The sequence below is a fragment of the Antechinus flavipes genome, chromosome 2, assembly GCF_016432865.1.
Source record: "Antechinus flavipes isolate AdamAnt ecotype Samford, QLD, Australia chromosome 2, AdamAnt_v2, whole genome shotgun sequence".
NCBI lineage: Eukaryota > Metazoa > Chordata > Mammalia > Dasyuromorphia > Dasyuridae > Antechinus > Antechinus flavipes.
Window position 1 is genome coordinate 541,644,765 of NC_067399.1, and position 25,967 is coordinate 541,670,731.

The following is a 25,967-nucleotide window of genomic DNA, read 5'->3' on the forward strand; positions in this document are numbered from 1 at the left end:
AAAGGCGGGCTATGCTGTGGTGTCTCTCCACGGCACCCTGGAGGCCAAGCCATTGCCTCCTGGCACTTCTGCATGGAAATCGGAGTTCATAGCATTAACCAGAGCGTTAGAACTTGGGAAGGGGATGAGAGTCAGCATCTACACTGACTCCAAATATGCTTTCTATATCTTGCATGCTCACGGAGCTATTTGGAAAGAAAGGGGCTTGTTGACAGCAAAAAACTCTCCCATTAAACATGTGGGAGAAATTATGCAACTACTGCAAGCTGTCTGTGAACCTAGAGAGGTCTCGGTCATATTCTGTAAAGGGCACCAGAGGGGAGATTCATTTCAGGCCAAGGGAAACAGGCTGGCAGACCTAGCTGCTAAGTCTGCTGCCCTTTCACCACGGATTATGGCGGCTTTAATTCCCCAACTGCCCGAGTCTTTTGTCCCTTCCTATAGCCCACAGGAAACAGCTCTAGCAAAGGAACGGGGTACAGCCTTTCTCCCTCCGGTTGGTTTCAGACGCCCTCATGATGCGGGAAAGATTCCTTTCTAGATTCCCACCCTCTCCTAGTTAATAATGTAAATTGTCCTTTAACTCACAAATCCTGGTCCCTTTGGATTCCAATAGAAGATCTGACCTGTTCCCAGCCCCACCCGGATCTGAGCCAACTTTGGGGCTACACCCGAAAGCCCCTCGAGCTAAGTCTCCTATTATAAAAAGGCCACGCTGGGAACCCCTCTTTGCAGAGATTCCAAACATGGCTACCACGTGAGGACCCTCTGCCCATTGGATCCTCTGTTCAGTGCCCTCCTTATCTCTATCTTCACCTAATAATAAACCTCTTTTATCAGTCTAGCTCTCCGGGCCAATAAATGCTTTTATTGCTAGACCCCATTTACTGCCGTATCCTTGCGCCGAAACCCTAATTTCATTGAGGTACCCCAAATCTAGACCTCAACACTCAGACCATCTCTTAATCCCAGAGGCAAGTCAGTGGAAACTGATCTCTGGTCTCCACCAGGCCACGCACCTGGGGGAAAATGCTCTCCATTCCCTGGTGAATGGGCCACAAGCTGGGGGAAACAATCAAACAGGTGTGCCAGACCTGCCCAGTCTGTGCCCAGGCAAATCCCAAGGAGCTGTTAAGCCCCCACCTCTCCCGAAGCCAGTCCAGAGGAGGGGCCGGACCCTGGCGAGGATTGGCAGCTAGACTTCACGCACACGTCCCCTTGTAGAGGTTTTAAGTTGCTTTTGGTATTTGTTGATACTAACCTCCCAACTGATAGAATGCTTTGCAACTACACTCAGCTGTGAGGCCGAGCAACCAGGAGACTGCTTCAGAAGTAACCTCAGGTACCGTCTGTGCACCTAAGGGATATGCCTTCCTCTGCAAAGTAAGTTCCCATCCCCTCGGGCACCTCTCAGAGGCCTATTAAGAGAAATGCCTCTGATTGGAACCCACTCCCACTGTGATTCTCTCCACCCGGTGCTTGACGCCCTTCAAACACTACGGGTCGTGCCCCTTGGGCCACTTGCTTAGACATAAGCGGGGATTTTGGGAGAACTCTGTGGTACTTGCAGAAAGGGGCTGGGATGCTATTTCCTTGGGTTGGATATTTAGAGCATGAATGTATATTAACAACTCAAGGAAAGCTGAGTTGCGCACAGAGAATCTTACAGAAGGCTGCCTGGGTGCAAGACATCCATGAGCAGTTTCTCACACCCCCCAAGTCCTCCTCTGGGTGGGATTCCTGGATATGGTCCCTACTGGCACCTATACTAACCCCCTTTTGATTATTATCCTTCTAATCATATTCGGTCCTTGCGTTTTCAGATTGCTCGGGAGATTTGTTTCTTCTAGGCTACAAGCTGCCAACTTCCAACTTCTGGACCCGGGAACCCTGAGATAACTGATGGGCAAACTCCGCATCCACTGGACACTGTGGCTGCCGCTTCCAGATCCCGCTTCTCTCCCCCAAGCACCGCTCTACGACCGTTTCCAGCAGGAAGTAGAAACCGAAGATTTGACACCACCGACCCTTCTCCAAAAGAATTTGTGCTTATTGCTTGAGGGGGAGAGGATGAGGACAAGGCAGCCTGGCCCAGAAGAGCATCTGCATTCCCTGGGAAAGACTCCTCTCCCACACCCTCTCTCCAGTATGTTCCTTTCGGATGCAAAACCCAAATTGTTCTGTTTCTGTAGAAGAGTAAGCCCTGAGAAAAGGTCTCTTGGCAATTCTTGGACATTGCCCACTAAGAGAACATCTCGGTGTCTCTCTCTTTGACAAAAGCCTTTTCTCAGCCTTTGTGTAGCGTGTCTCGCTGCGAACCCGGTGATCTGGAGAACTAGGAGACCCACCCATATCCCTGCCACGATCCGTACCTCGTCACAACCAACCCCTATAATAAATAGTATATTTTTTAAAAGAAAGAGAGAGGGGAAAAAATCAGCACAGGCAATCAACACTGGAAAAATCCCAAACCGCGGGCCTTGGGCCCCGGCGGTAGCCCTCAAGGAAGGGGTGGGCGAGCTTCCCTATCTTTGAGTCCCACTTGGCCCTTGTAAAGCTGTCCCATCTGGGAGAAGATCCTGGCCCTTGGCCCAAGTGCTGAGGCTGCCGGTCCTCTCAAATTCGCTTCCATCTACTACGCAGGCTCGTTACATGTGCCCGCTTACTGAAACGGACGGACCTAGGAGTTCACACGTGAAAAGGCCAGCTGCTCAGGGCCAGGGCTTTTTGCCTTTTATGCTCCGCGCTGAACTCTGTGCCAGGCACATAATACTCGCCTAAAATATTTTTTGCTGGAGGATTAGGGATGCCACCAGAGAGCCTCCGCCATCAATTCTCCAAGGCTCCCCTACCCCCGCCCCCGCCCCGGAAGCCCCTCCCCTCCGCGAGGTCCCGCCCCTGCCGTACTGCGCATGCGGAGTGTGGGCCGCGGGACGACGTGTGCGCGATGCGGTCGTTCCTACTGACTTGGCGCTTACCAGTTCCCGCTCGGTCTCCGGCGCTGCCCTGTAGTCTGTGCTGCGCTTCCCGGAGGAGACCGGTGCAGCAATGGCGGGGACGGGCCTCCAGCCCCGGCCTAGAAGCCGGCCCGGCGGTCCGGCCTAGAGCCCGGGAACGGCCCCCCTGGCGGGTGCTCTTCTTCGGCACCGACGACTTTGCCCGGCAGACCCTGCAGGCGCTGAGCGCAGCCAGGTACCTGGGGCCGGGGCTCGGGTCTCCGCCCGCAGCCAAGCTCCGTATGGAGTTCGCGCCCCGGCCCCGTATATGTGTGTGTGTGTGTGTGTATGTGTGTGTGTGTGTATATGTATGAGACAGTGACAGTGAGAGAAACGAGGGAGGGTATCCAGGCCCTTTCAGGGGTGTGTGTGTGTGTGTGTGTGTGTGTGTGTGTGTGTGTGTGTGTATGTATGAGACAGTGACAGTGAGAGAAACGAGGGAGGGTATCCAGGCCCTTTCAGGGGTGTGTGTGTGTGTGTGTGTGTGTGTGTGTGTGTGTATGAGACAGTGACAGTGAGAGAAACGAGGGAGGGTATCCAGGCCCTTTCAGGTGTGTGTGTGTGTATGTGTGTGTGTGTGTGTGTGTGTGTGTGTGTGTGTGTATGTGTGTGTGTATGAGACAGTGACAGTGAGAGAAACGAGGGAGGGTATCCAGGCCCTTTCAGGTGTGTGTGTGTGTGTGTGTATGTGACAGAAACGAAGAAGAATATCTACCTGGTTACACAGCCCCGCTCCAGAGTCAGGAAGATCTGAGTTCAAATCTAGCCTACATGGAACACTTATTGGCAGTATGATCCTGGGCAAGTCACTTAACCCCAATTGCATCAGCAAAAAAAAGAAAGAAAAAAGACTGTACTAATATGTTGACAATTATCCTTTGGTACCTAGATAGAGCTGGACTTGGAGTTAGGATGCCCAGACACTTATTAGCTTTGTGAGCCTGGGCCAATCACATAACCTCTGCCTCTGTTCCTTCACCTGTAAAATAGGAATAACAGAAGCCTCAGCTTCCCAGGGTTGTTAAGAGGATCAAATGAGATATTTTGTAAAGTGCTTTGCAAACTTTTAGTTTGCAATATGCAATATGTACATGTTAGTTTGTTATTATTAATAATGCGTAGCTTATGCATTTGAAAATATTCTAAGAAGTGTTATATAAATGTTAATTTGTTGTTATTAATTCTGCATATTTTATGCATTTGAAAATATTCAAAGAGGGGGTCTTTGGACTTCACTAACCTGCCAAAGGGGTTGACCCCATGATGGAAAAAAAGTTAAGAATTCTTGGTGACTGGAGACATACTTTAAACCCCAATACAAACCTTCTGTATTATCCTTCTGTTCCCCGTTTTTTTTTTTTAATATTCCTTCTGAGATACTTACCTTTACACATAATAATTGGCATAATACTTTAAATTTGTGAAGTATTGTTGCATATTTATTTTACAGTCTCCCTGAGAGAAAGTTACTATGTTTTATCCTCATTCTGTAGATAAGGAAAAAAATTAGGCCTGAAGAGTTTAAAATTACTTAAATAGGAAGTAAATAGCACAGTGAATTTCAGTCCAGACTCCAAAATAAGTATATTTTCTACCACTTCATGCTACCTCCCAAACCTTTCTATATAAGAGTGGTTCAGTGGAATCAAACCTGAGCATATTAAACAAATTACAGATTAGCATTATTATGTTACTTTATATATTTTTTATTTTGTTAAACATTTCCCAGTTACACTTTAATCTGGTTTGGACTGCACTGGTAACTCCTATACACAGGCTGGGAGTTTGACATGACTGCCATAGTTGTTGAATAAAATATTCAGAACCTAATAGAACATTTGTGATTATTTAATGTTTTATAAAATATTCTGACTGATTTTGTGACCCTAAATTTTTCATGAATTTATGTTATTTTACTTATTATTGCAACAATTTATAGATTGACATATTGTGTGTTGTGGTTGAAAAGTAAATAAAATTATTTCTTTTTAAACTATTCCAACATTTTTACAAATTCATCTGGCTTTCACCTTGATCCCAAATTTTTTACTTAATCTTTTGGTTTAGGTATCTAACATTGAATCTTTTACTAGTTCAATCAAAAAGGTATTATACTCTCTGTATATAACAAAATATGATATTCTCATTCAGCTGTATTATATATCTTAAGAAAATCACTCACTAAGCTTGGCATTTTCCTTCCTGTCTTACCATCTTAAGGGAAAATAAAGGGGACCAGCTAGTAGAAAATTTAGAAGTGGTCACAGTGCCTACCCCTTCACCAAAAGGACTGCCAGTGAAAAGTTTTGCCCTTCAGTCCCAGCTTCCATTATATGAATGGCCTGATGTGGGATCTGGGGAGTTCGATGTTGGAGTGGTGGCTTCATTTGGTCGTCTTTTGAATGAAGAACTCATTCTTAAATTTCCATAGTAAGTTCTTTTTTAAAAAAGAAATTTAGATATCACTAGTCATAGCTGAACTTGGTGTTAAGTTGTAATAGTTACTATTTGAACTTTAATTTTGTTTCCTTTAATCTTAGAATCTGCTTGTCACTAAAAATAACAAGAAAAAAGGACTTATTAGTATGAGTCATTACCACCAAAAAGCAGTATATGTTTAATTTTGGGTGGCACTGCACTACCCAATAGTGCCTAGGCACTGTTATAGTAATAATCCAAAACTTCAGGAGTTTACAGAGACAAATATACAGATTGTCATAGGCATATGCAGTATAAACAGAAAGAGCAATGAAACATTTACATGAAGGATAAGTATGTAGAAGTGAATAGATAACATGGTAGAGATACAGAGATACATGTATAGATAGTAGAGATATAGAAAGGTTGGTTTGGGTTGTTTGGATGAAATGAGGGCAGCCAGTGCCTGAATAGATTATTAATATATTTTACATTGTCCAAGATGTTAGTGGGAATAAAATGCATACTGGGTCTTGAGATCTTTTCCTTCATTTTGTGGTAAATTTTTTAAAAAAAAATTATTTATTAAGTTCCTAATGAATTATTATGGAACACTTTTGGAATAATAAATAAACTAATATGATTTTATGTAAAAAGCAATTTTCTGTAAATTAGAAAAAGTAAGCATTATTTAAGATCACATAACAGTTTACCTAAGAGTAAGTTATAAACCCACATATATGTTAATTCCCCAATTTTCTAATCCAGTGGAATATTGAATGTCCATCCCAGTTATCTCCCAAGATGGCGAGGTCCTGCCCCTGTAGTCCATACAGTGCTTCATGGAGACACAGTTACTGGGGTAACAATTATGCAAATCAAACCTAAAAGGTACAGCAAATTTCCTTTTTTTAAAAAAAAATGTCAGTATCCTTAATATGCTTTTCTAATGGTACTAATTATTAATCGTTCTCTCCAATTTCTGAGTATTAAAGTTTATTTTTAACTCCATAAAAATGGAAGTGAGTGTATGGTGATTTTTTTTTTAATCATAAACTCCAAACCTTAAGTTATAAATTCTTTATTTTTTTAGAACATACATACCCTTCTTAAAGTCCTTGTGTGGTTTTTAAACTTTTGAATTTAGATTGTTAGAAATTAAATTCCAATCAAGTGCTCTTTTTTGGGTAATTCTGTCAGATGATATGGATTTAACTCTGCTTATCAAAGACTAGTATTTATATTCTTGTTTGTAATAGCCATTTGTTATTTATCACAGAAAGAAAAAAGAATAATGAATGATTGTGTAATATTGTTGCTATAAATTTTGATGAGTATGCTTTTAAATGCTAGTTACAGATTTTCCGTAATACGTACTACAAAAGTAAAAACTAAGTATAGCAATTTTATATATGTTCCTGTCAGTTAATGTCAATAGCAGAAAAGAACAACTTAAAAATTTACAAATTGTCATTCTGTTGAAATTTTTATTCTTGTAGCTAGGTCATGAAACCTGTGTTTGATATCAGCATATGTGAAGGGATATGAAGCCACATATGTGTGTAACATATATACAAACAAGCATATACACATACATATTCTTACATCTACATATACACATGTGTGTGTGTACACATGCATATATATGAGAGAAGGAGAACCTTGCTCCCTGATATGAAACACATGTGAAAATTTACATGTTATTTATTGGTAGTCCTGATGACTTAATAAACATAGAACTTTTAAGTAAACAAAATGTAATCTTTGAAGAAAGAAATATAAAAAGAATCAATGTTTGTTCTAATCTTATTTCCATGGATGGTAGACCTTTTAATCTGTATTTTTAGTAAAGAAAGATAACTATGTTTGTAGTAAAAGAATATCTTCCCCTTGACATCTGGCTAAAGGTAATTTCACTTTTGTATATTTTTTGATGTGTGTATACACATCATGCTCTTTTCCTTTTTTAGAAAAGAACATTTTAAATTTTAAAACACATTAAGTTTTCAAACAGATTGGTTTCTGTCTGTTTATTCTGCCTCTCAATTCTGTATTGAATTATGTTGTCAAAACAAGACCATTAAGGCAATTAGGTGGCGCAGTGGATAGAGCATCAGCCCTGAAGTCAAGAGGACCTGAGTTCAAATCCAGCCTTAGACACTTAACTGTGTCTCCTATCTGTGTGACCCTGGGCAAGTCACTTAACCCCAATTGCCTCAGCAAAAAAAAAAAAAAAAAACAACATTTTTATTTAAACTACTGCATTTCTCCCCTTATTTTTGATGTTAGAGGTAGCTGTCAGCTACTAATCAGATTGGCCTTCTGTGCAAGACCCTCCCTGTATAGCTAATGTTCTGTGTTTTTACTAAAAGTCCAAGAGAGCAGAAATGTGAGTGCGATATATTATTCTTTGTAAATATTGTCAATAAGAGTGGTTTTCTTTTTAATTTTTCTGTTAGGTTTGATGTAGGTCCAATTATTAAACAAGAAGCAATTCCTGTACCACCTCGGTGTACAGCAAAGGAATTGGAAACAGTATTATCAAGACTGGGTGCCAACATGGTAAGTTTTCCCACTTCACAGTTTCTTTCAGTCCACCAAATAAAGGTTTCCTTTAAGGTGCCAATATAAGGAACAGTTTATCATGTAGAAGGTTAACTCTTTGAAGGCAAGGACTATTTTCATTTTTCTATTTGTGTCCTCCATGTTGTCTTTTAACAAATACTTCCTGAATTGAATGATAAGGTATTTAAACTAATTCTTTGAGGAAGGTAAAAAGTGATTGAATTTTGTGTTATTTAAATATTAGGCTGGCATTCATAGTCCTCTGTAATCCAGTCCATCTACCTTTTTCACCTTATCTCTCTCATTCTCCCTTCCTCACCCCTATATTTTGGCCTAATTGAGCATATTTACCATTCTTCAAACATATTCAGAGCTCTGCTGCCTCACCCCCTTTAAGGCATATACTGTTTGCATTCTCTGAAATCCCTTCTTTCTCGTTTCTTCTCCAAGATTTATATTGCCTGTATAGCCACAGCCCCATTCTGAAGTACTCCCTGACCATCCCAGCCTTCTATGATCTCTTCTTTCTCAAACTTCTTTAACATCATTCATTCAATATTTAGCTTTTTCATTTAGAAATTCAGACAGCATAATCAGGACTTCCCATGTGCCTTGTACTTACTCATTTGTATTCTTTTGTTGGAAAAGTATGAAATGACATGTAAAGAATCCTGTACTTGGATTTTGAAGACCTGGGTTCAAATACCTACTCCAGTTATAGCTTATTAGCTATAAAAGCAAGTCACTTAAACCTCTTCAAGATTCAGTTACCTCCTCTATAAAAAGTAGATAACACTTGCATTATTTACCTCACGAGGCTCCTATAGAGAAAAGCACTTTATAAGTGAGACTTATGTCATTAAAGGAATATCTTGTAAGTGCTTAGAATGGGAAACTTGCTAAAAGTGGGTAAACCAAGAGCAAGTTAAGTGAGGCTAAGTTCATTTCCTTTTTAGGTGATGTTATTTGAGTCATAGAGGCAGTTCGGCGTAGTAGATGGAGTGCTCCACTTGAAGTAAGGAAGATATTGATTATAATTTGCCTCCAATACTTATTATTTTCATGACTTTGGACAGTCTTTTAACTTTTGTGTATCTCACTGAACCTCCTTGGACTAATGTACTAAATCATAAATGGGTTCCAGTCTGCTTGGCTGGGAGTGTCCTATGCTAATGAAATTAGAAATGTCTCATATACTAGAGTAGTTAACAGGGCATTTCTTAGGGATTTACCTGGGTTTTGGTATGGCACTTTGGTATGGCACTTGACAGGTATTCCATTATATGGATAAGATTTAGTGATGTCGTCTGGATGATAGAACAGTTAAGTGACTTTATAACTAGTTAAATGAGTGGTTAAAAAAAATTATAATTATTGGATTGATTTTGTCTTGAGAGAAGATCTCTAGCAGAGTGCAATAGGATTTTTTTTGGTTCTTTTTGGTCCTCTTCTGTCAGTGATGTGGGCACATGTGACATGTGACAATGACAAATCTACAAAGGATAGTTAGCATGCTCAGTGACAGAATGAGGATACAAAAATCTCATTAGGATAAATCTAACAAAATTTGATAGATTTAATTTTAAAATCTTATGATTGGGCTTAAAAAGTCAACTACACATGTACAGATTGGGAAATACTACAGTTTATTTGAAAAACATAGGGGTTTAGTTGACTCTGAATTCATTGTGAATCAATAACATGCCAAAGCAGTGAAAAAAGAAAATGTAATCTTCAGCTGCATTAATAGAAACAGAGGGAATTTCTAATTCCTTTGTATTCTCTTAGATCATATCTAGAGCATTATGTTCATTTTAACTATGTTAGAAATAAATTGATAATCTGAAGGGAAGAGCACTAATTATTAGGGTGGTGATAAGGAACTGATTATGCACTGATCTGCTAATTAATATGCTCACCATTCATAACTTCAGAGGAGTGATAGTAAAGCATGCTTCCCTTTCAGCCCAGAAATAGTATATTATAGGTGGGACATGTGCTATTGTGTGTTGCTTAACCGTTTTCTTTTTGTTAAAAAAAAAATTTATTGATGAAATCAAAGGGAGTTATTGGGAAGTGACAGCAATATAATGGAGCATCAAAAAAGTTGGAATTTTTTTTGTTTGTTAAAGAAAAAAGATTAGAAAAAGGATTATTTAAGAACAGTGAATAAAAATTGCATCTCTGGATTAGATTGTAGAGTGCTTGGAGGAGAATGATGTGCAAGAAGACTGGAAAGATAAGAAGAAGCATGTTGTGTTAGTTTGTTTTGCTTAGCCACATTTATTCATCATATGGGATGTCTTCAGTGACATTGGACCAAGCAGTGATCTCTGAGTTAGTTCACTGAAGAACTAACTAAGTTGATATGGAATTATAGTTAACTGCACTTTGTGTGCAGAAATTTAGCAACTTCAAAATTACTTAACTCTTTTATTTGTCCAGCTCACATATCTACATCTTGTCCATAAGACTAGCACAAGTTACTTTGTCAAAGGAGTTGTAAAATCTAAGCAAACTATAGCCAGTTTTACCCTGATCTATTATTCTAGAATTCCTATCACAAAAGGAGATCAAAACACATACATAATTTTTAATATTCAGAATATTTTAAATGCATAAGATAAAATAAGGCTGCAAAAGAGACTAATTATATCAAAATCATTATCAAAATATTTTAAAAAACAATCCACATCCAGAGAAAGGACTATGGGAACAGAATGTGGATCATAATATAGTATTTTCACCTTTGTTGTTGTTGTTTGTGTGCTTGTTTTTTTTTTTTTCTTTCTAATTTTTTTTTCCCTTTTGACTGATTTTCTTGTGGAGCATGATAAATGTAGAAATATATTTAGAAGAATTGCACATGTTTAACCTATATTGATTGAATTGCTTGCTGTCTAGGGGAGGGGAGGAAATGAGGAGGGCGGGAAGGAAATTTGGAGCACAAAGTTTTGCTTAGTTGAAAGCTATCTTTGAATGTACTTTGAAAAATAAAAAGCTATGATTATAGGGGGAAAAAACCCAACAACAATCCCATAGACTTCGGATTAGAAGAACTCCTCTTCTAAAAGCCTTTGCTGATTCTTCCAGTTAATACTGTGTATATCATTGCATAATTTTTAAATATGTATTCTACATTTCTTTTTTGTGAACATGTCTACCCCATAGAATGTAAATTCCTTGAAAGCAGGGACTGCCTCTTTTTTGTTTTTGTATTTCTATCATCTAGCATAGTATTGGAACTTAAAGGGATTTTATAAATGTTTACTAATTAGTGGAGTTATCTTTAAATCTTCCCTCACCCTCATATCTTTAAATAATAACTTTCATTGTCCTGTCAATTCTACCTCTGCAATATTTATTTCACATACCAATTGGTTCCTATTCCCATTGCCATTATTTCTACCTGCCTGTACTGTTGTAGCATTTTATGTGGCCTTTCTCTCCCTTCTCTAGTAAGCCTTTACACTATTGTTAAATTAATCTTCTTATGCATAAATCTAATCATTTTACCCTGTTGCCCAAAAACCTTTTTTTAAAAATTGATAAATTTTAACAACCATTAACAGATTGTTGTCGTTCAGTTGTTTTCAATTGTGTTTGACTTTTCATGACTCCATTGCTTGACAGAGATATTGCAGTGGTTTTGCCATTTTCTTCTGCTTATTTTACAAATGAGGAAACTGAGGCAAACAGGGAAAAGTGACTTACCTGGGATCACACAGCTAGTACATGTCTGAAACCAGATTTTACCTCAGGAAGGTGCATCTTCCTGATTTCTGGCCTGGCACTCTACTGCATCACTTAGCTTCTCCCTCCTTACCACCCTATTACCATATACAGATGTTCATATATAGGAATCAGAACGAGAGAGACAGTACAAACATGATAATTAGCAAAAACAATAGACAAAATCCCCTAACTATCCAGAAAATTAATCATAGCATGTATAGAACAGAGGTGGGGCCAAGGGATGCCCTAAGGCCCCAGAAACAATTCACAAAACAGCAAAAGAAGTGGTTATTAATGATTGCATCTGACACTGTACCTCTCAGTTATTTACCCATAATAAAAGAAATGAGATCTTGGTCATTATTTAAACAATGTACCAGAATTGCTTTCTGTATCAGTTATGAAATTTTTTGCTATAAAAAGACTCCAGAAAATCATCCCCAGGATAATACACTATGGTCAAGTAGGATTTATACTAGGAATGCAGGGCTGGTTCAATATTAGGAAAACTATCATTATAATTGGCCATATTGATAATCAAATTAACAAAAACCATATAATCATCTCAATAGATGCAGAAAAAGCATTTGATAAAATCCAACATCCATTCCTATTAAAAACTCTTGAGAGTATAGGAATAAATGGACTTTTCCTTAAAATAATCAGGAGCATCTATTTAAAACCAGCAGTAAGCATTATATGTAACAGGGACAAACTGCAACCATTCCCAGTAAGATCAGGAGTGAAACAAGGTGACCCACTATCACTGTTACTATTTAATATTGTATTAGAAATGCTAGCTTTGGCAGTAAGAGTTGAGAAAGAGATTAAAGGAATAAGAATAGGCAATGAGGAAACCAAATTAACTCTTTGCTGATGATATGATGGTATACTTAGAGAACCCCAGAGACTCTACTAAAAAGTTATTAGAAATTTTTTGCTATATAATCTTCCTTTACATAATTACATTCAGGATATGTTCTTCATAGTCATCATTCCAGATGGCTTAGAAGTATTCCATCATCCTTTAGTGTTTGCTTAAGACTCTTCCCAATCTGGCATTCATTCTTCCTTTCCTTTCCTGTTTTCTTATCTTGTACTCTGTTCTTTAGCTAACCTCAATTGTTCTGTATCTGGAACATGCTTCCACTTTTCCATATTGATATCTTTGATAATGTGTCTGTGCTTAAATGATCTTCCTCCCCTTTTTTATATATTAAAGTTCTTCCCCTCTTTTAGAGCCCACAGAAAATATCAATTCTCCCATAAGTCTTTTTTACTACTTCTTCAGCTATAACCACCTTTTCCCCTTAATCCTTCTAAAGTTCTTCATTTTGATCCTCAGCCGTGTACTCATTCATCACCTCTTTTAGTTGACAATATACCAATAAAATTTGAAGTTTCAAAGGGCAAGAACCACCTCTTACTTAAATTTTGTATTTCTCTACTACTTGAGTGTTCTGCACACACTTAATAAATATCTGCTGAATTGAAAATCTGATTTTGCTTATAGTGGAATCAAACCCACTTTTTATTGGAAAAGAAAATGGGTAGAAATATTTTTAAAGAATAGAATCACATGGACATAGATAGCTCTTTTCAACAGTCAGTTCAAATGATCTTGTGATGAAGAGAGCTATCTACACCCAGAGAGAGAACTGTGGGAACTGAGTGTGACTCACAACATAGATTGTTTACTTTTTTGTTGTTTGCTTGCATTTTGTTTTCTTACTCATTTTTTTTTTCCTTTTTGATCTGATCTTTCCTGTGTAGCATAATATGTATAGAAGAATTGTACATGTTTAAGATATATTGGATTACTTGCTATCTGGGGAGGGGGTGGGGGGAAAAGGAGAAAAGTTTGGAACTCAGGGTTTTGTAAGAGCCAATGTCAAAAAATTATCCATACATATACTTTGAAAATCAAAGGCCTTAATAAAAAAATTAAAGAAAAAAGGAATAGATTCACAGATTTTTGCAAGGGAAAGAGTAGAGTGGGAACCAGGAAAAACAATATCATAACAAACAAGTTATTGTACAATATTGAGGAAAAGAAATACTGCATAAGTGTCAGTAAAGTTTAAACACATACCAAAAGGAATGTTTTTACAGAAAATATTTAAGAATCTGAACCATATAATATTATAGAAGACTAGTGATTAGGAATTCCTGTTAGTGCTATATAAATTTAAAGCATTTTTCTATTATAATCCATATTTTTAAAGCATAATGTTTAGAAGTTTACCTTATGAACAAGTTTGTGATGTTCTGCATGCGAGATGAAATATATTCATTCATGCATACATATATTACTGAAGTGTCCATTTTCAGGATTGAGAGCCACTTTTCCTCATATTACTGAAGCTGACAATGAAAAATACCTGGTTAAATTCTTTGGACAAATGAATCACCATGAGTACAACTTTGTTTGAACATTTAGTTTCAACAAACTTTTAAATTCTTACTTTATCCAGAGCTCTGGGTTAGACTTTGAGAAAGATAGATAGATCTCAATTATGTAATACTCCTCCAGGGATGTAGTTTCTAGCCATCTTCACCTTCTTATCTTGTATGACCTATACTTCTCTTCCTATTCTGAATCTGTAGCACATTTACCCATTGTACTGAAACCTTCCCCCAAATCTCTTGATGAGCATGAGAGGCTGTTAATTTAATGTCTTAATTAATGTCCCCTCAGTTTTAGTTTTTGAAATATGCTTTTCCATGACTCAGGATCAGAGAGCATCAAAAAATATTGTTGTTGTTTTTAATAGTTTTTATTTTTCAAAATACATGCAAAGATAGATTTCAATATTCACCTTTGCAAAACCTTGTGTCCCAAATTTTTCTCCCTCTCTTCCTCTTTCCCCCCTCCCTGAGACAGCAGGCAACCCAATATAGATTAAACATGTGCAATTCTTCTAAACCTACTTTCATATTTTTCATACTGTGCAAAAAAAAAAAAAATCAGATCAAAAGGGGAAAAAAATACAAGAAAGGGAAAAAAAAAGCAAACAGCAGCAACAAAAAAGGTGAAAATACTATAATTTGATCCACATTCAGTCTCCATAATTCTTTCTTTGGATGTGAATTGCACTTTCCATTGCAAGTCTATTGGAATTGCCTTGAATCACCTTATTTGTTGAAAAGAGCCATGTCCATCATAGTTGATTATCATATCATCTTCTTGTTACTGTATATAATGTTCTTTTGGTTCTGCTCACTTCACTCAGCATCAGTTTATGTAGATCTTTCCAGGCCTTTCTGAAATCAGGCTGCTCATCATTTCTTATAGAACAACAATAAAATATTGTTCTTTTAAAAAATGATTCTTTGTTTCTGGCAAAAATTTGGGATAATAAAAACACTATACATTTTCCCAAAATCAACTCAGTCCATTCTCCTGCTATTGCATTTTTAGACTAGATTACTCTCCATTTTCCTAAATTATATATACTGATGGACCAGCTTTGTGGGCTTTTCAGTGAACCGTATAGCAGACTAGACCATAGGTATTCTTTATTTCTTTCTGTACCAATAATTAGACCAGACTTTCCCCCCTCCGTTATCCATTTGCGTTTTTTTTATTTTATTTTTAATAGTATTTTTTTCCAATCACATGTAAAGAGGATTTTTAACATTGATTTTTGTAAGGTTTTAAGTTCTAACATATTTTTTCTCCCTCCCTCTCTTACCTCCACCCTCCCTCAAGACACCAAACAATCTGATAGATTATACATGTACATATTTCCATGAGTCATGCTGGGAAAGAAGAATTAGAACAAAAGGGAAAAAACCACAAGAAAGAAAAAAAAGTGAAAATATATGCTTCAATCCACATTCAATCTCCATAGTTCTTTGGACATGTATGGCATTTTCCATCCAAAATCTATTAGAATTGTCTTCAATCACTATACTGCTGAAAAGAGACAGATTTTGGTCTGTTATTAATGATTACACAGTCTTGCTGTCACTGTGTACAATGTTTTCTTAGTTCTGCTCATTTCACTTAGCATCAGTTCATGCAGGTCTTTCCAGGATTTTCGGAAATTGGTCTGCTCATCATTTTTTATAGAACAATAATATTCCATTATATTCATGTACCATAATTTGTTCAGCCATTACTCAACTGATGAGTATCCATTCAATTTCTAATTCCTTGCCATCACAAAAAGAGCTGCTATGAACATTTTTGCATATGTGGTAGACTAGACTCCTTGGAATGATTATAGATCTCATTTAGAAAGTTCTACAATATTGTTGGGCTTGATGAAATCAGCTTAACATCATCCACAAACTGGAGGGCCTCACCATTTGTAGGAAATACATCTTCTATTTAGTCTGTGCTGAACAGTCTGATGGTGGCAAAAAAAAAATTTTTTGGCAAATTCATGTCTTCCCATTTGATTCTTGCTTAATATTTTTAATCAGAAGACCACTGAAAAAAATTTTCATTTTCAAGGAATCCTATGTAATATTGACATATGCATGCAAGACACCTCGTTGAGAATATTTTGATAGACTGAATCAGTAGAGCAAATTCACTAGAAGCAAATCAGTCAATTTCTTTATATCTAAACCACTAAAGAACTAGTTTGCTCTAGAATATTGTTTGTAAAAAGCTATCTATAAATCCTTATTAGTGATGCCTTCTGTGTATGTATAGATTTTTCCTGTAAAGATTTGGAAAATAATCATGAATCTAAAGTTATTAATATTCTCTTAGTTAACTTTTTTTTTTTTGGTAACAATAAAGTCTAAAGTTCAAACCTAAAACTTTAGGCTTAAATAAGACATTGTCTTTTTCCTCATAAATTTTACAGTCTATTGGAGAATAAAACATATACACAGATATCTGTCACATAAAATAATCAATGATCAATTCACTGGTTCAGAGAGGGGAAAATTATTCCTGACGTGAAGGGAACATTCTACATAGAAGAGAATTGGCATTTGAACTGGTTCCTAAAGAATAGATGTCACGTTAACAGAGCTATCTCTTGGTAACTTCATCAGTTCCTGTTATTGTATAATTATCTCTGTACACGTGATTCTAGGTCTATATGTCCTAGTCTCTTTTCTGAATCACTGAAAAGGCTTTTTGAACTGGACTTATCATAGACATCTCATCATTGAATATTTCCAAAACAGAACTCAGTGTTTCTTACTCAGACCTCACCCCATCCCATTTTTGAAATTCCCTCTTTATGTTGAGGACCCCACAGCTTTTCCAATCAATCAGGTTCACAATCTCAGAATCATCCTCAAATCCTCACTTTTCCCTCATCTCATTTATCTAGTTACCACAACATCTGTTACACAGTCCCTTCTCTTTGATTACTTGGCTTCACTCTGGTTCAGGCCCTCCTCGCTTTTCATCTGGAATATCAAAATAGCCATTGAATTTGTTTCCTTGCCTCATTCTCTCCCCATTTCAATCCATCCTCCACAAAGCTGTTAAAGTGAATGCTAAAGCACTCCCTATCCCTCCATATGAGGACCTTTACAAACTGGCTCTTGCCTGTCTTTCAGTTTTATCAACCATTAATTCCCTTGACATTATCCCTATGCTTCCCAAACTGCCGTCTTACTTTTCCTTACATGCTTTCCTTCTTCCTACTTTATACTTTTGCATAGGTTGTCCTCCAAGCATGAAGTTGCATCTCCCTCCTCTCTACCCAAGCTCAACTCAAGCATCTTCACTTCTGTGAGACAATTCTTCGTCTCTGCAGCTACTAGATCCTCTCTCTACCACTGTTATGAGCCAGAACTCTGAACTTGAAACAAAGATTCTTACAAGGTACTAAGTGAAATTGATGAAACAATGGTTATCTAGCTTAGCATGGTGTTTAATAGTTCTCTAAATTCAGTATGATTGATTTAATCTTACCACAAATAATGGTTTCCTTGTGATATAATGGTTGCTTTATACTTAGTGTAGAGCATATAAGTTAGGAGCCTCAGCTAGATTCATTGAGAGATCTAGAGAAGACAAGCATACTGGAGGCTGAAGCACAAGTCCTTGGACTCAAACAGATTCATCCCATCTCACACCTTGTGTTGGCAGGCTCTCCTCCTTAGTTTCTCCACTGAAACCAAGACTTTGGAAGGCCTTTAAGAAAGCTAACCAAGCCCCAGGAAAGGAGACAAGACTTTGAAAGAGATAATAAAGGATTTGGACTTTAACCCCTGGCTACTCTTGTGGTGATAACTGAAGTGGAAAGAATGCTGCCCAGAGACTCCAAGAAAATGAAACAAAGAACATTATATTTTGGCGCCCAACATGGGGCTCGAACCCACAACCTTGAGATTAAGAATCTCATGCTGTACTGATTGAGTATAAACTAATCATTATATCATAGGAAACATTATTTGTTGTAAGATTAAAATATACTGAACCATGCTAAACTAGATTGCCACTTAGTACCTTGCCACTTAGTAAGAACCCTTGTTTCAAGTTCAGAGTTCTGGCCCATAACATACCACAACGAAATCTCACTTTGCATTCTTTTATATATCTCTTGTATATACTCATAAATGTCTATGTTGTCTCTCCTGATAAAATATAAGTTTTCATTTTTAACTTTGAATTCCAAGTGCCTGGCATAAAGCCAGAACTTAATAAGTGTTTATTAATTAATATGGTAAAATGAACTGTCTGAGATAGGAGAGGGCTTTCAGCTTTAGGGTCTTCTAAAGTAAGGTGTGAAGATGGGAAAGTGAAAACATGTAAAGGGAAAGCAAACATATCTAACATATATAGGACTGCTTGCCATCGAGGGAAGGGAAAAATCAGAACAGAAATGAGTGCAAGGGATAATGTTGTAAAAAAAAATTACCCTGGCATGGATTCTGTCAATATAAAGTTATTATAAAATAAAATAAAAAAAATAAAGTCAAATACAAGTTCTCGGGAGTAAAAAAAAAAAAAAAAAAAAAGGAAAGCAAGTTGTGTTTGACCTGAGCATTGAGAACATGGAAGAGAGTTGTGTGAAAAGACCAAAGAGGCAGTTGGTTTTGATGCTAGAGGGTAGAAGACCTTCAATTCCAAAGTATTTTGAACTTTATTTGTAACTTAATTTGTTTTATTTGGTAAGCCAGTGTTTCCCAAACTAATTTGTTGGCAAAATATTTTGGGGCTTGAAATTTATTGACAGAAGCCTAAGTGCTGGTTTCAGGATTTGAAAATGTGGAATATGCTCAGGGTAAAGGAGTTCCAGGAAATTTGGAGGAAGAAAGAGAAAAATAAACCTATTTTTATACTAAAAATTATTAAATGTGAAAAGTACTTTTATAAGACTTCATAATTAAGATTTTAAAGGAGAAATAGTATTAGCATTGATGTTTTTATTCATGTTGTGTGAAAAAATGTTTCTCTGGAGCACAACTTTGTGAGCAGAAGGAGGCTGCCAAAAGATGTTGAAAAGAATGTTGGGTGTCTCATACACTAGTATCACTCTAGTAACATTGTGATGAATTGATTTTAGAGGAAGAAAAAGAAAATGGAGGCAGAAAGACTTTTGCAGTGGTTCAGGTGCACGGTAGTCAAGGAGTGTCCTAACATGGTCTTACTGAGATTAAAGAGGAAAAGATGTACAAAATTGAGAAACATAGCAGTTATAGCCAGCACAGCCTGGGGACTGACAGTATAAGAGAGCCAACCACTTCTCTAAAGTTGTGAGCAGAGAGAGACTTGTGAATGTGATGGGGCCACACACAGAAATAATAAGGGTCATAATAAGAGTGGGCTTTGAAAGGCAGAGAAGTTTATTATTAAATAAAATAAAAAAAATAAATAAAGTCAAACACAAGTTCTCGGGAGTAAAAAAAAAAAAAAGGAAAGCAAGTTGTGTTTGACCTGAGCATTGAGAACATGGAAGAGAGTTGTGTGAAAAGATGTTGTAAAATGTGTGAGAAAGCATCTTAGTGTAGGGAAGAAAGAGGATGGATTTGGGAATCATCTGAATTGATTAACATTTATCAATAGTTATAGAAAGTCATACTGTATATAACCAGAGAGCTAAAGAAGCTTTGTTCTTAACTTGTGTATGGTCTTCTTGAAATTTGTATTATTGAATAAGTTAGTAAATATGCATTTAGGCTTTAACATTTAGGCTACTTAACCAAGTTGAGGAGATACTGCTATATAGTCAACAGGCTTATGACTTTATATTTCATATGATGAATACATACTAATTCATTTCCAGTAAATGAATGAATATTTCCCATGTGGACCAGTTAGCTTATAGAAAAAAATGTCTTAACTACAGACTACACTCCTCATGTGGACCACTGACATTGAGAATGCTGTTGGTTCACCAACCCAGGAGCCTGAGCTGATTGACACAGTATAGCTCCACTAGAAAAAAAGAGTAGTTCCACTGGTGTCTATGTAAAGTCTGGTGCCTTATTAGAAATTATTGACATAGTATCTCAGTAAAAATCCAGTATAGTAGCTGACTTGACTTTCTCCCTTTCCATTCTTTTGAAGTAAAAAGAAATTATGCCATATTAAAATTTGGTGTACTTATTATAATATTAATTTTTTTAATATTCTTTTTTGTAGCTTATTTCAGTTTTGAGAAACTTACCTGAAAACTTAAAAAATGAAAGGCAGCAACCAGCTGAAGGAATAACATATGGTAAGAGCTAATTGCAGAAAACTCCACCTTGGGCTAAACAGGTCCATTAGCTCTCTTGCTTAACTCCCTTGTATCAAAAGAGGAAAGTTGCTTACCTACAGTAAATTTTTACCTGGGCTGCTAAAAAACTGAGGTCCCCTATGAAACCCTCCCTTCATCAAACCCTACCATAAACAGACTCAGTCAAGAGACAAAACATAGTATTGTGAGATGAACTATGGCTTAAAATATTTTATTCTTGTTTAATTGTCCTTTTTAAAATTCACACTTCTTTGTTTTGCAAATAAAAAAGTTAACTTTTAAATAATATATCCAATGAAATTATAACTAAAATTTAGCTAAGAATCTCATGTCCCAAATTACACTATTGAAATTTTTAAAAACTTTTTATTTTTAAATTTTATTTTATTTTATAATAACTTTTTATTGACAGAACCCATGCCAGAGTAATTTTTTTTACAACATTATCCCTTGCACTCGGTTCTGTTCCAATTTTTCCCCTCCTTCCCTCCACCCCCTCTCCTAGATGGCAAGCAGTCCTATATATGTTAAATATGATGCATACACTATTGAAAATTGAATAAAACTGGCACATAATCCACAGAATTTGTATCCCTATTTACTTTCTCTCCAGTTTTATTTATTACTTGATGTGTATGTCATACTGATTGTTACCCTTGAGAAGTAGGGAATTTTGAGAGAACTGGAATATAAATTGATACAGTTGTACTTATTTCACCATAAACATGAAATTCAACAGTTTAGTAGATTGTTTTAAGTGCTTATAGTGGCAGAGAACTAAACTGGATCAGGGGAGGAGCCAAAGTTTAGATCAGACATAGTCTTTGCTTTTATAGATGTTATAATCTAGCAGGTATGAAAATGTTAATTTTAATTATTGACATTTTTAATAATAATATATAATATTAAGTTGTCATATGATATAATAAAATAATAATGATATATATTATAGCTCCCAAGATCTCTGTTGCTATGAGTTGTGTAAAATGGGAGGAACAGACTCCAGAGGAAATATTACGACTTCAACGTGCCATTGGCAGCATGGTAAGGCATCTTTTTCAGTCTTATCTGTTTTCAGTTTTATCTGGAAATCACCTTTTTGGATATTTGCATCAGGACTGATTGTACATGACTAAATTCAGGAATATATTAAATATAAATAAAAGATTGACTTGTTTGCATGATCAGTCAAGTTCTTAAATCTCACACATTACTGTAAGTATACTGAAGTTGTAATATATGTTAGTATCTTCAGATACTTGGATTCAGTTACCCATTTTTTGCTGATTCTATGCTGGATTTCCTATCAGAGATGTTCTAAAGATTGCATTAAGGCATAGCCTAAAATGTTAATTTCTGTAAACTAGTTTCTGTATATTCTAAATGTACTCAACAGTGCCTAAGGCATTTAGAGTTCTTAGTAAATTTAAATTTTAATCAGTAATAATGTTTCAGAAACATTTTGGAGGCTCCAAAAGGATATGAGTTTTCTAGATGAAGATATGAGATAAAGAATAAATTATACAGAGTGTCCCATAAGTTTCAATGAAATATTAAGTATGTAAGACTTCTGGGACACACTAGTTTTTTTCAGTGATTGGATGGGGTAACATTTTAAAGATTTAATTTAATTTAATTTAAAGATTTTTTTAAAGATTCAGAATGCTATACATATTTCATCATTTGACTTTCACAATAACCTTGTGAGGTGAATGTTATTTTTAAACCCCTTTTATAAATGAGGAAACTAAGACTGAGAGGCTAAATAATTTACCCAGATTCACACAATAAGATCTGAGACAGTATTGGGACTTCGGTTTTTCTGACTTATGTGTATGTTACTATGGACTACATTAGTGATATATTAGCATTATTTATATTTTATTGTATTTTTGTTAAATAATTCTTCGTTACATTTTAATCTGGGCTGAGCTGCATAACTAATCTTCTTGTACCACACCACCTCGCTTAGTTATTATTATAGATCAGAGATGAACAATTCTTAGAGTGTGAAAGTATGTTATAGAAATCAGTGTTATACTCACAGGGATGGGAGAGAAGATCAGAGGGGAAGGAAATCGGTATTTGGCTTTTCAGATCTCTTTGGTTTATTTCAATTCCTAAATGTTTTCAGAAACGTAAGTTTTCTAAAACCTTAATGAACTCTTTCTTCTCTTACATACAAGAAACCAAAAGGACTGTTTTTTAATTTTTAAAAACTCTTAGCTCCACAGTGTGTGGAAATGAATTCATTAAAAAAAAAAAAAAAAAACTTTACTGCCTTCGAGAAAATCTGTATATTTTTTATTTTAAGAATTTTTTAAAAATAGAACAAAGAATTTGTCTTTCCAACATACTAAATCAGGACAGGTGGCTGAGTGATTTAAAGCAGTTTCATGGCATGTGTTTCTCCTCATGCACTTATTACCACCTGCTCCGTGTCATGAAACAGATTTAGATTCTTCAGCCACCTGTTCTGATTCAGTATATTTGAGAGATAAAGTCTTTCTCATATGTTCTTTTAAATCCTAGAAGTAAATCAAAACAATTAATGTGGTGCCCATAACACTCATCGATGTATACTGTCCATAGTAGGTGTTGAACAAATGTTTATAGATGATTAATTTTTACTGAATGTTGTCTTATATATCCTATAGCTCAAATCCTTGTATTCAAAAGGATTAGCAATATAACCTATCCAGAAAGGCCTAGGCAACATTTAGATTGCTCCTTCACTAATAGAAGATAAGTGGAAAAACATCTAATGATTCTTGAGAAGAAATTTTGGAACAATGTATTCCTTCTTCATCCCTATTTTGCATTCATTTTCAGATTCCATTGCAGACGCTCTGGATGGGTAGCATTATTAAGCTTCTGGATTTGGTGGAAGCTAGTAGTCCAGTTCTTGCTGGTAACCTTTAAATAATTTTTAAAAAAAGCTTTTACTTGATAACTGAAAATGTATTATAATTTATGTCAGGTCCCTGAAATGTAATTCTTATATGAAACTCAAGTTTGGTTAGGTATAATTTCATTAATTAGCATAGTTGGCAGTTAACATTTTCCTTGAAGTGGTAGTAGTCTAATAAATTTCATCCAAGGGTAATGCCATAAATAAATATCCATGGGCAACTTGTTGAATATTTTTAATGGTGGAAGATTCTTCAGCCACAGATTATAGAATCCTACTGTCCTCAAATTAAACTTTAGGTTAGTTCCAGACCTATCAGGATCTTTCCAGTATTTAAGTGTAGTATGTGTTTAACAAGAGACTCATTTTGCTCTCTGTATTAAAAAATTTCTGGTTATATTAATGAATCACAGTGGGTCCAGATTTTCAGATATTAGCATATAAAATGGGAATGTTAGGGCAACACTGAGAGCTTTTTAAAAATTTAGCAGTTCTATCCAGTTTGGGGGCTATTCTAAGATTACTTAAAATAACTTTTCCATTCATCATCATCAGTCAAAAAGTTGCTCTTTTTCTCCTTTCTTTACTTTTTTAGATCAAAAATTAACTGGACAGTCTGTTCTTCCAGGAACAATAATATATCACAAACAGTCACAAACACTCTTGGTTTGTTGCAAGGTATAGTTTTCTTTGTGGTTGTAATATTTCATTTGCTTGTCTTTACCATCTTGAGCATGTATGCATATAATTGCATATCTCCTTTGTTTATATCAAATAGTTTTTGTTTGTTTGTTTTGCTGAGGCAATTGGGCTTAAGTGACTTGCTCAGGGTCACACAGCCAGGAAATGTTAAGTGTCTGAGGTCAGATTTGAACTCAGGTCCTCCTGACTTCAGGGCTGGTGTTCTATCCATTATGCCAACTAGCTGTTCCTATATCAAATAGTTTTAAACAATAAACAAATTATCTTCAATTCTCTTCTGAGCCATTCAATCTGAAGCATCATTTGTTAAATGATATTAACCTATGAGGTTTAGTTGAGCACTCATTCCTAACTGAAAATCTGAAAGGATATGCAACAATAACAAATTTAATAAACATTCACTAAATATCTTTTATGTAATGACTACGCTAGGTTCAGAGGAAGATATAGTTACCACTCTACTAGAGTGGTACATATTTGAGTAAACTTAATATTGACAAATCCCAGATTAAGATTTTTAATTTTGTTTTAGGGGTTAGTATACAATGCTTTCAAATATGAATATCTGTCAGACTTAAGATTTATAGTAGCTATTTTTTTTTCTGGTTTTTGAGTAAGCCATCAGGTTGCTTTCCTTAACAATTGGGATACATATATATGCATGCATATATATTTAAAATGTTTTTATAAAGAATGACTAATTCATGATATTGTCTAATTCCCCTCAATTAAAATAGACTTTCTCTTGATTACATTGATTTATGTACCTTCCTCTTAATTCATATTTATTCTATTATCTATATATTATGTGTATGCATTCTGGTTTTGTATTTGTCTTTCTTGCCATAAGTAATAAGTTCACATAGGATGGGATTGTATTTATATATCTGTCTAGCAGGATTTACAACTATACTTTCTATGATTAGGTACTAAGGAAATAATTGTTTTAAGGACTGTCTATAAAACTAAGCTTTGCTTTTCTGCTATAACTGCCTGGTCTTACTGCCATGTATTTTATCTTCTCTACAGGGTGGCTGGATTGGTGTACGGTCAGTTATATTCAAGAAAAAACTTACAGCTACTGATTTCTACAATGGTTATTTGCATCTTTGGTTTCAACAGAATTCCCAAGCCCAGCTGAAGGAATGCAGATTTCAAACTCTTAACCTTACCAAAAAGAAGCATGGGAAACAATCTAAATTGTTGCTATGCAACAGTGCTTTGACTATTTAGGGAAAAGTTGGACAAAAATCTATCTTTTAATTTAAGAAATCTCATTTATTAGGAATTACTACTTCATTTGCTAAAAGCAGCACTATTTTGGGAAGAGATTATTTGCTACTTCAGATTTTAAACCGGTCAACAGCTTCCTTTTTACAAAATAGCCTTGTCTGCTTTAATGGTTAAGGTAAATTATTAATAAACACATTTTTGTTTTATTTGGAAGTAAATAAAACTTTATATGATTGCAAAATGGATAAAATTATCTGTCTAAGAGCATATTATGGTCTATAGATATGTTTAGGACATAAATGTGCCATACTTTATTCATATGATGTGTTGTTTAAGTAGTTTTTATATATTGAATTTTTTGAAAATTGAATTATTTCCCCTTTCAGTTTTTTTTGTACTTTCAGAGGCAGTGTTTTAATTAAATTTCTCAGTAAATTTAATTAGCAGTGAACTTTAAGTTTCTCTCTTCTCCCTCATCTTCAGCTTCCTTTCAGGTAATTAACATATAAGTAAACATTTACATACATGAGGAAAGCTCATTCACTAAGAGATTTTATTTCTTTGTGAATCCTCTTATAAAGCAGAAAAATCCTTCTGTAATATGAATAATTCCTGATAATTACCTTGATGAATTAAGATTTTGAGTATCTATTCTTATCTTTTTGCCTCCCAGAATAGATTGGAAGGAGCTTTGGTCAACTTTTGAATTTCTGTTTGGTGACATAATTTTCCCTGCTGAACTCC

General features: G+C 35.8%; 1 protein-coding gene across 2 annotated transcripts; it reads left to right on the plus strand.

Annotated features, from left to right (window-relative positions):
- The first annotated feature begins 2,684 nt into the window (after positions 1–2,684).
- MTFMT (mitochondrial methionyl-tRNA formyltransferase) lies at positions 2,685–25,473 on the plus strand. Of its 2 annotated transcripts, none has more exons than XM_051980852.1 (9): positions 2,685–3,192; positions 5,217–5,426; positions 6,183–6,305; positions 7,874–7,976; positions 20,281–20,356; positions 21,330–21,421; positions 23,210–23,288; positions 23,884–23,966; positions 25,020–25,473. In XM_051980852.1, the coding sequence occupies exons 1-9, from the start codon at positions 2,807–2,809 to the stop codon at positions 25,221–25,223; spliced, it is 1,356 nt and encodes a 451-aa protein (XP_051836812.1). In that variant the 5' UTR covers positions 2,685–2,806; the 3' UTR covers positions 25,224–25,473. The 2 variants fall into 2 exon arrangements, with proteins under 2 accessions (XP_051836812.1, XP_051836813.1); XM_051980853.1 differs by having other exon boundaries at positions 6,207–6,305.
- The last annotated feature ends 494 nt before the right edge of the window (positions 25,474–25,967 follow it).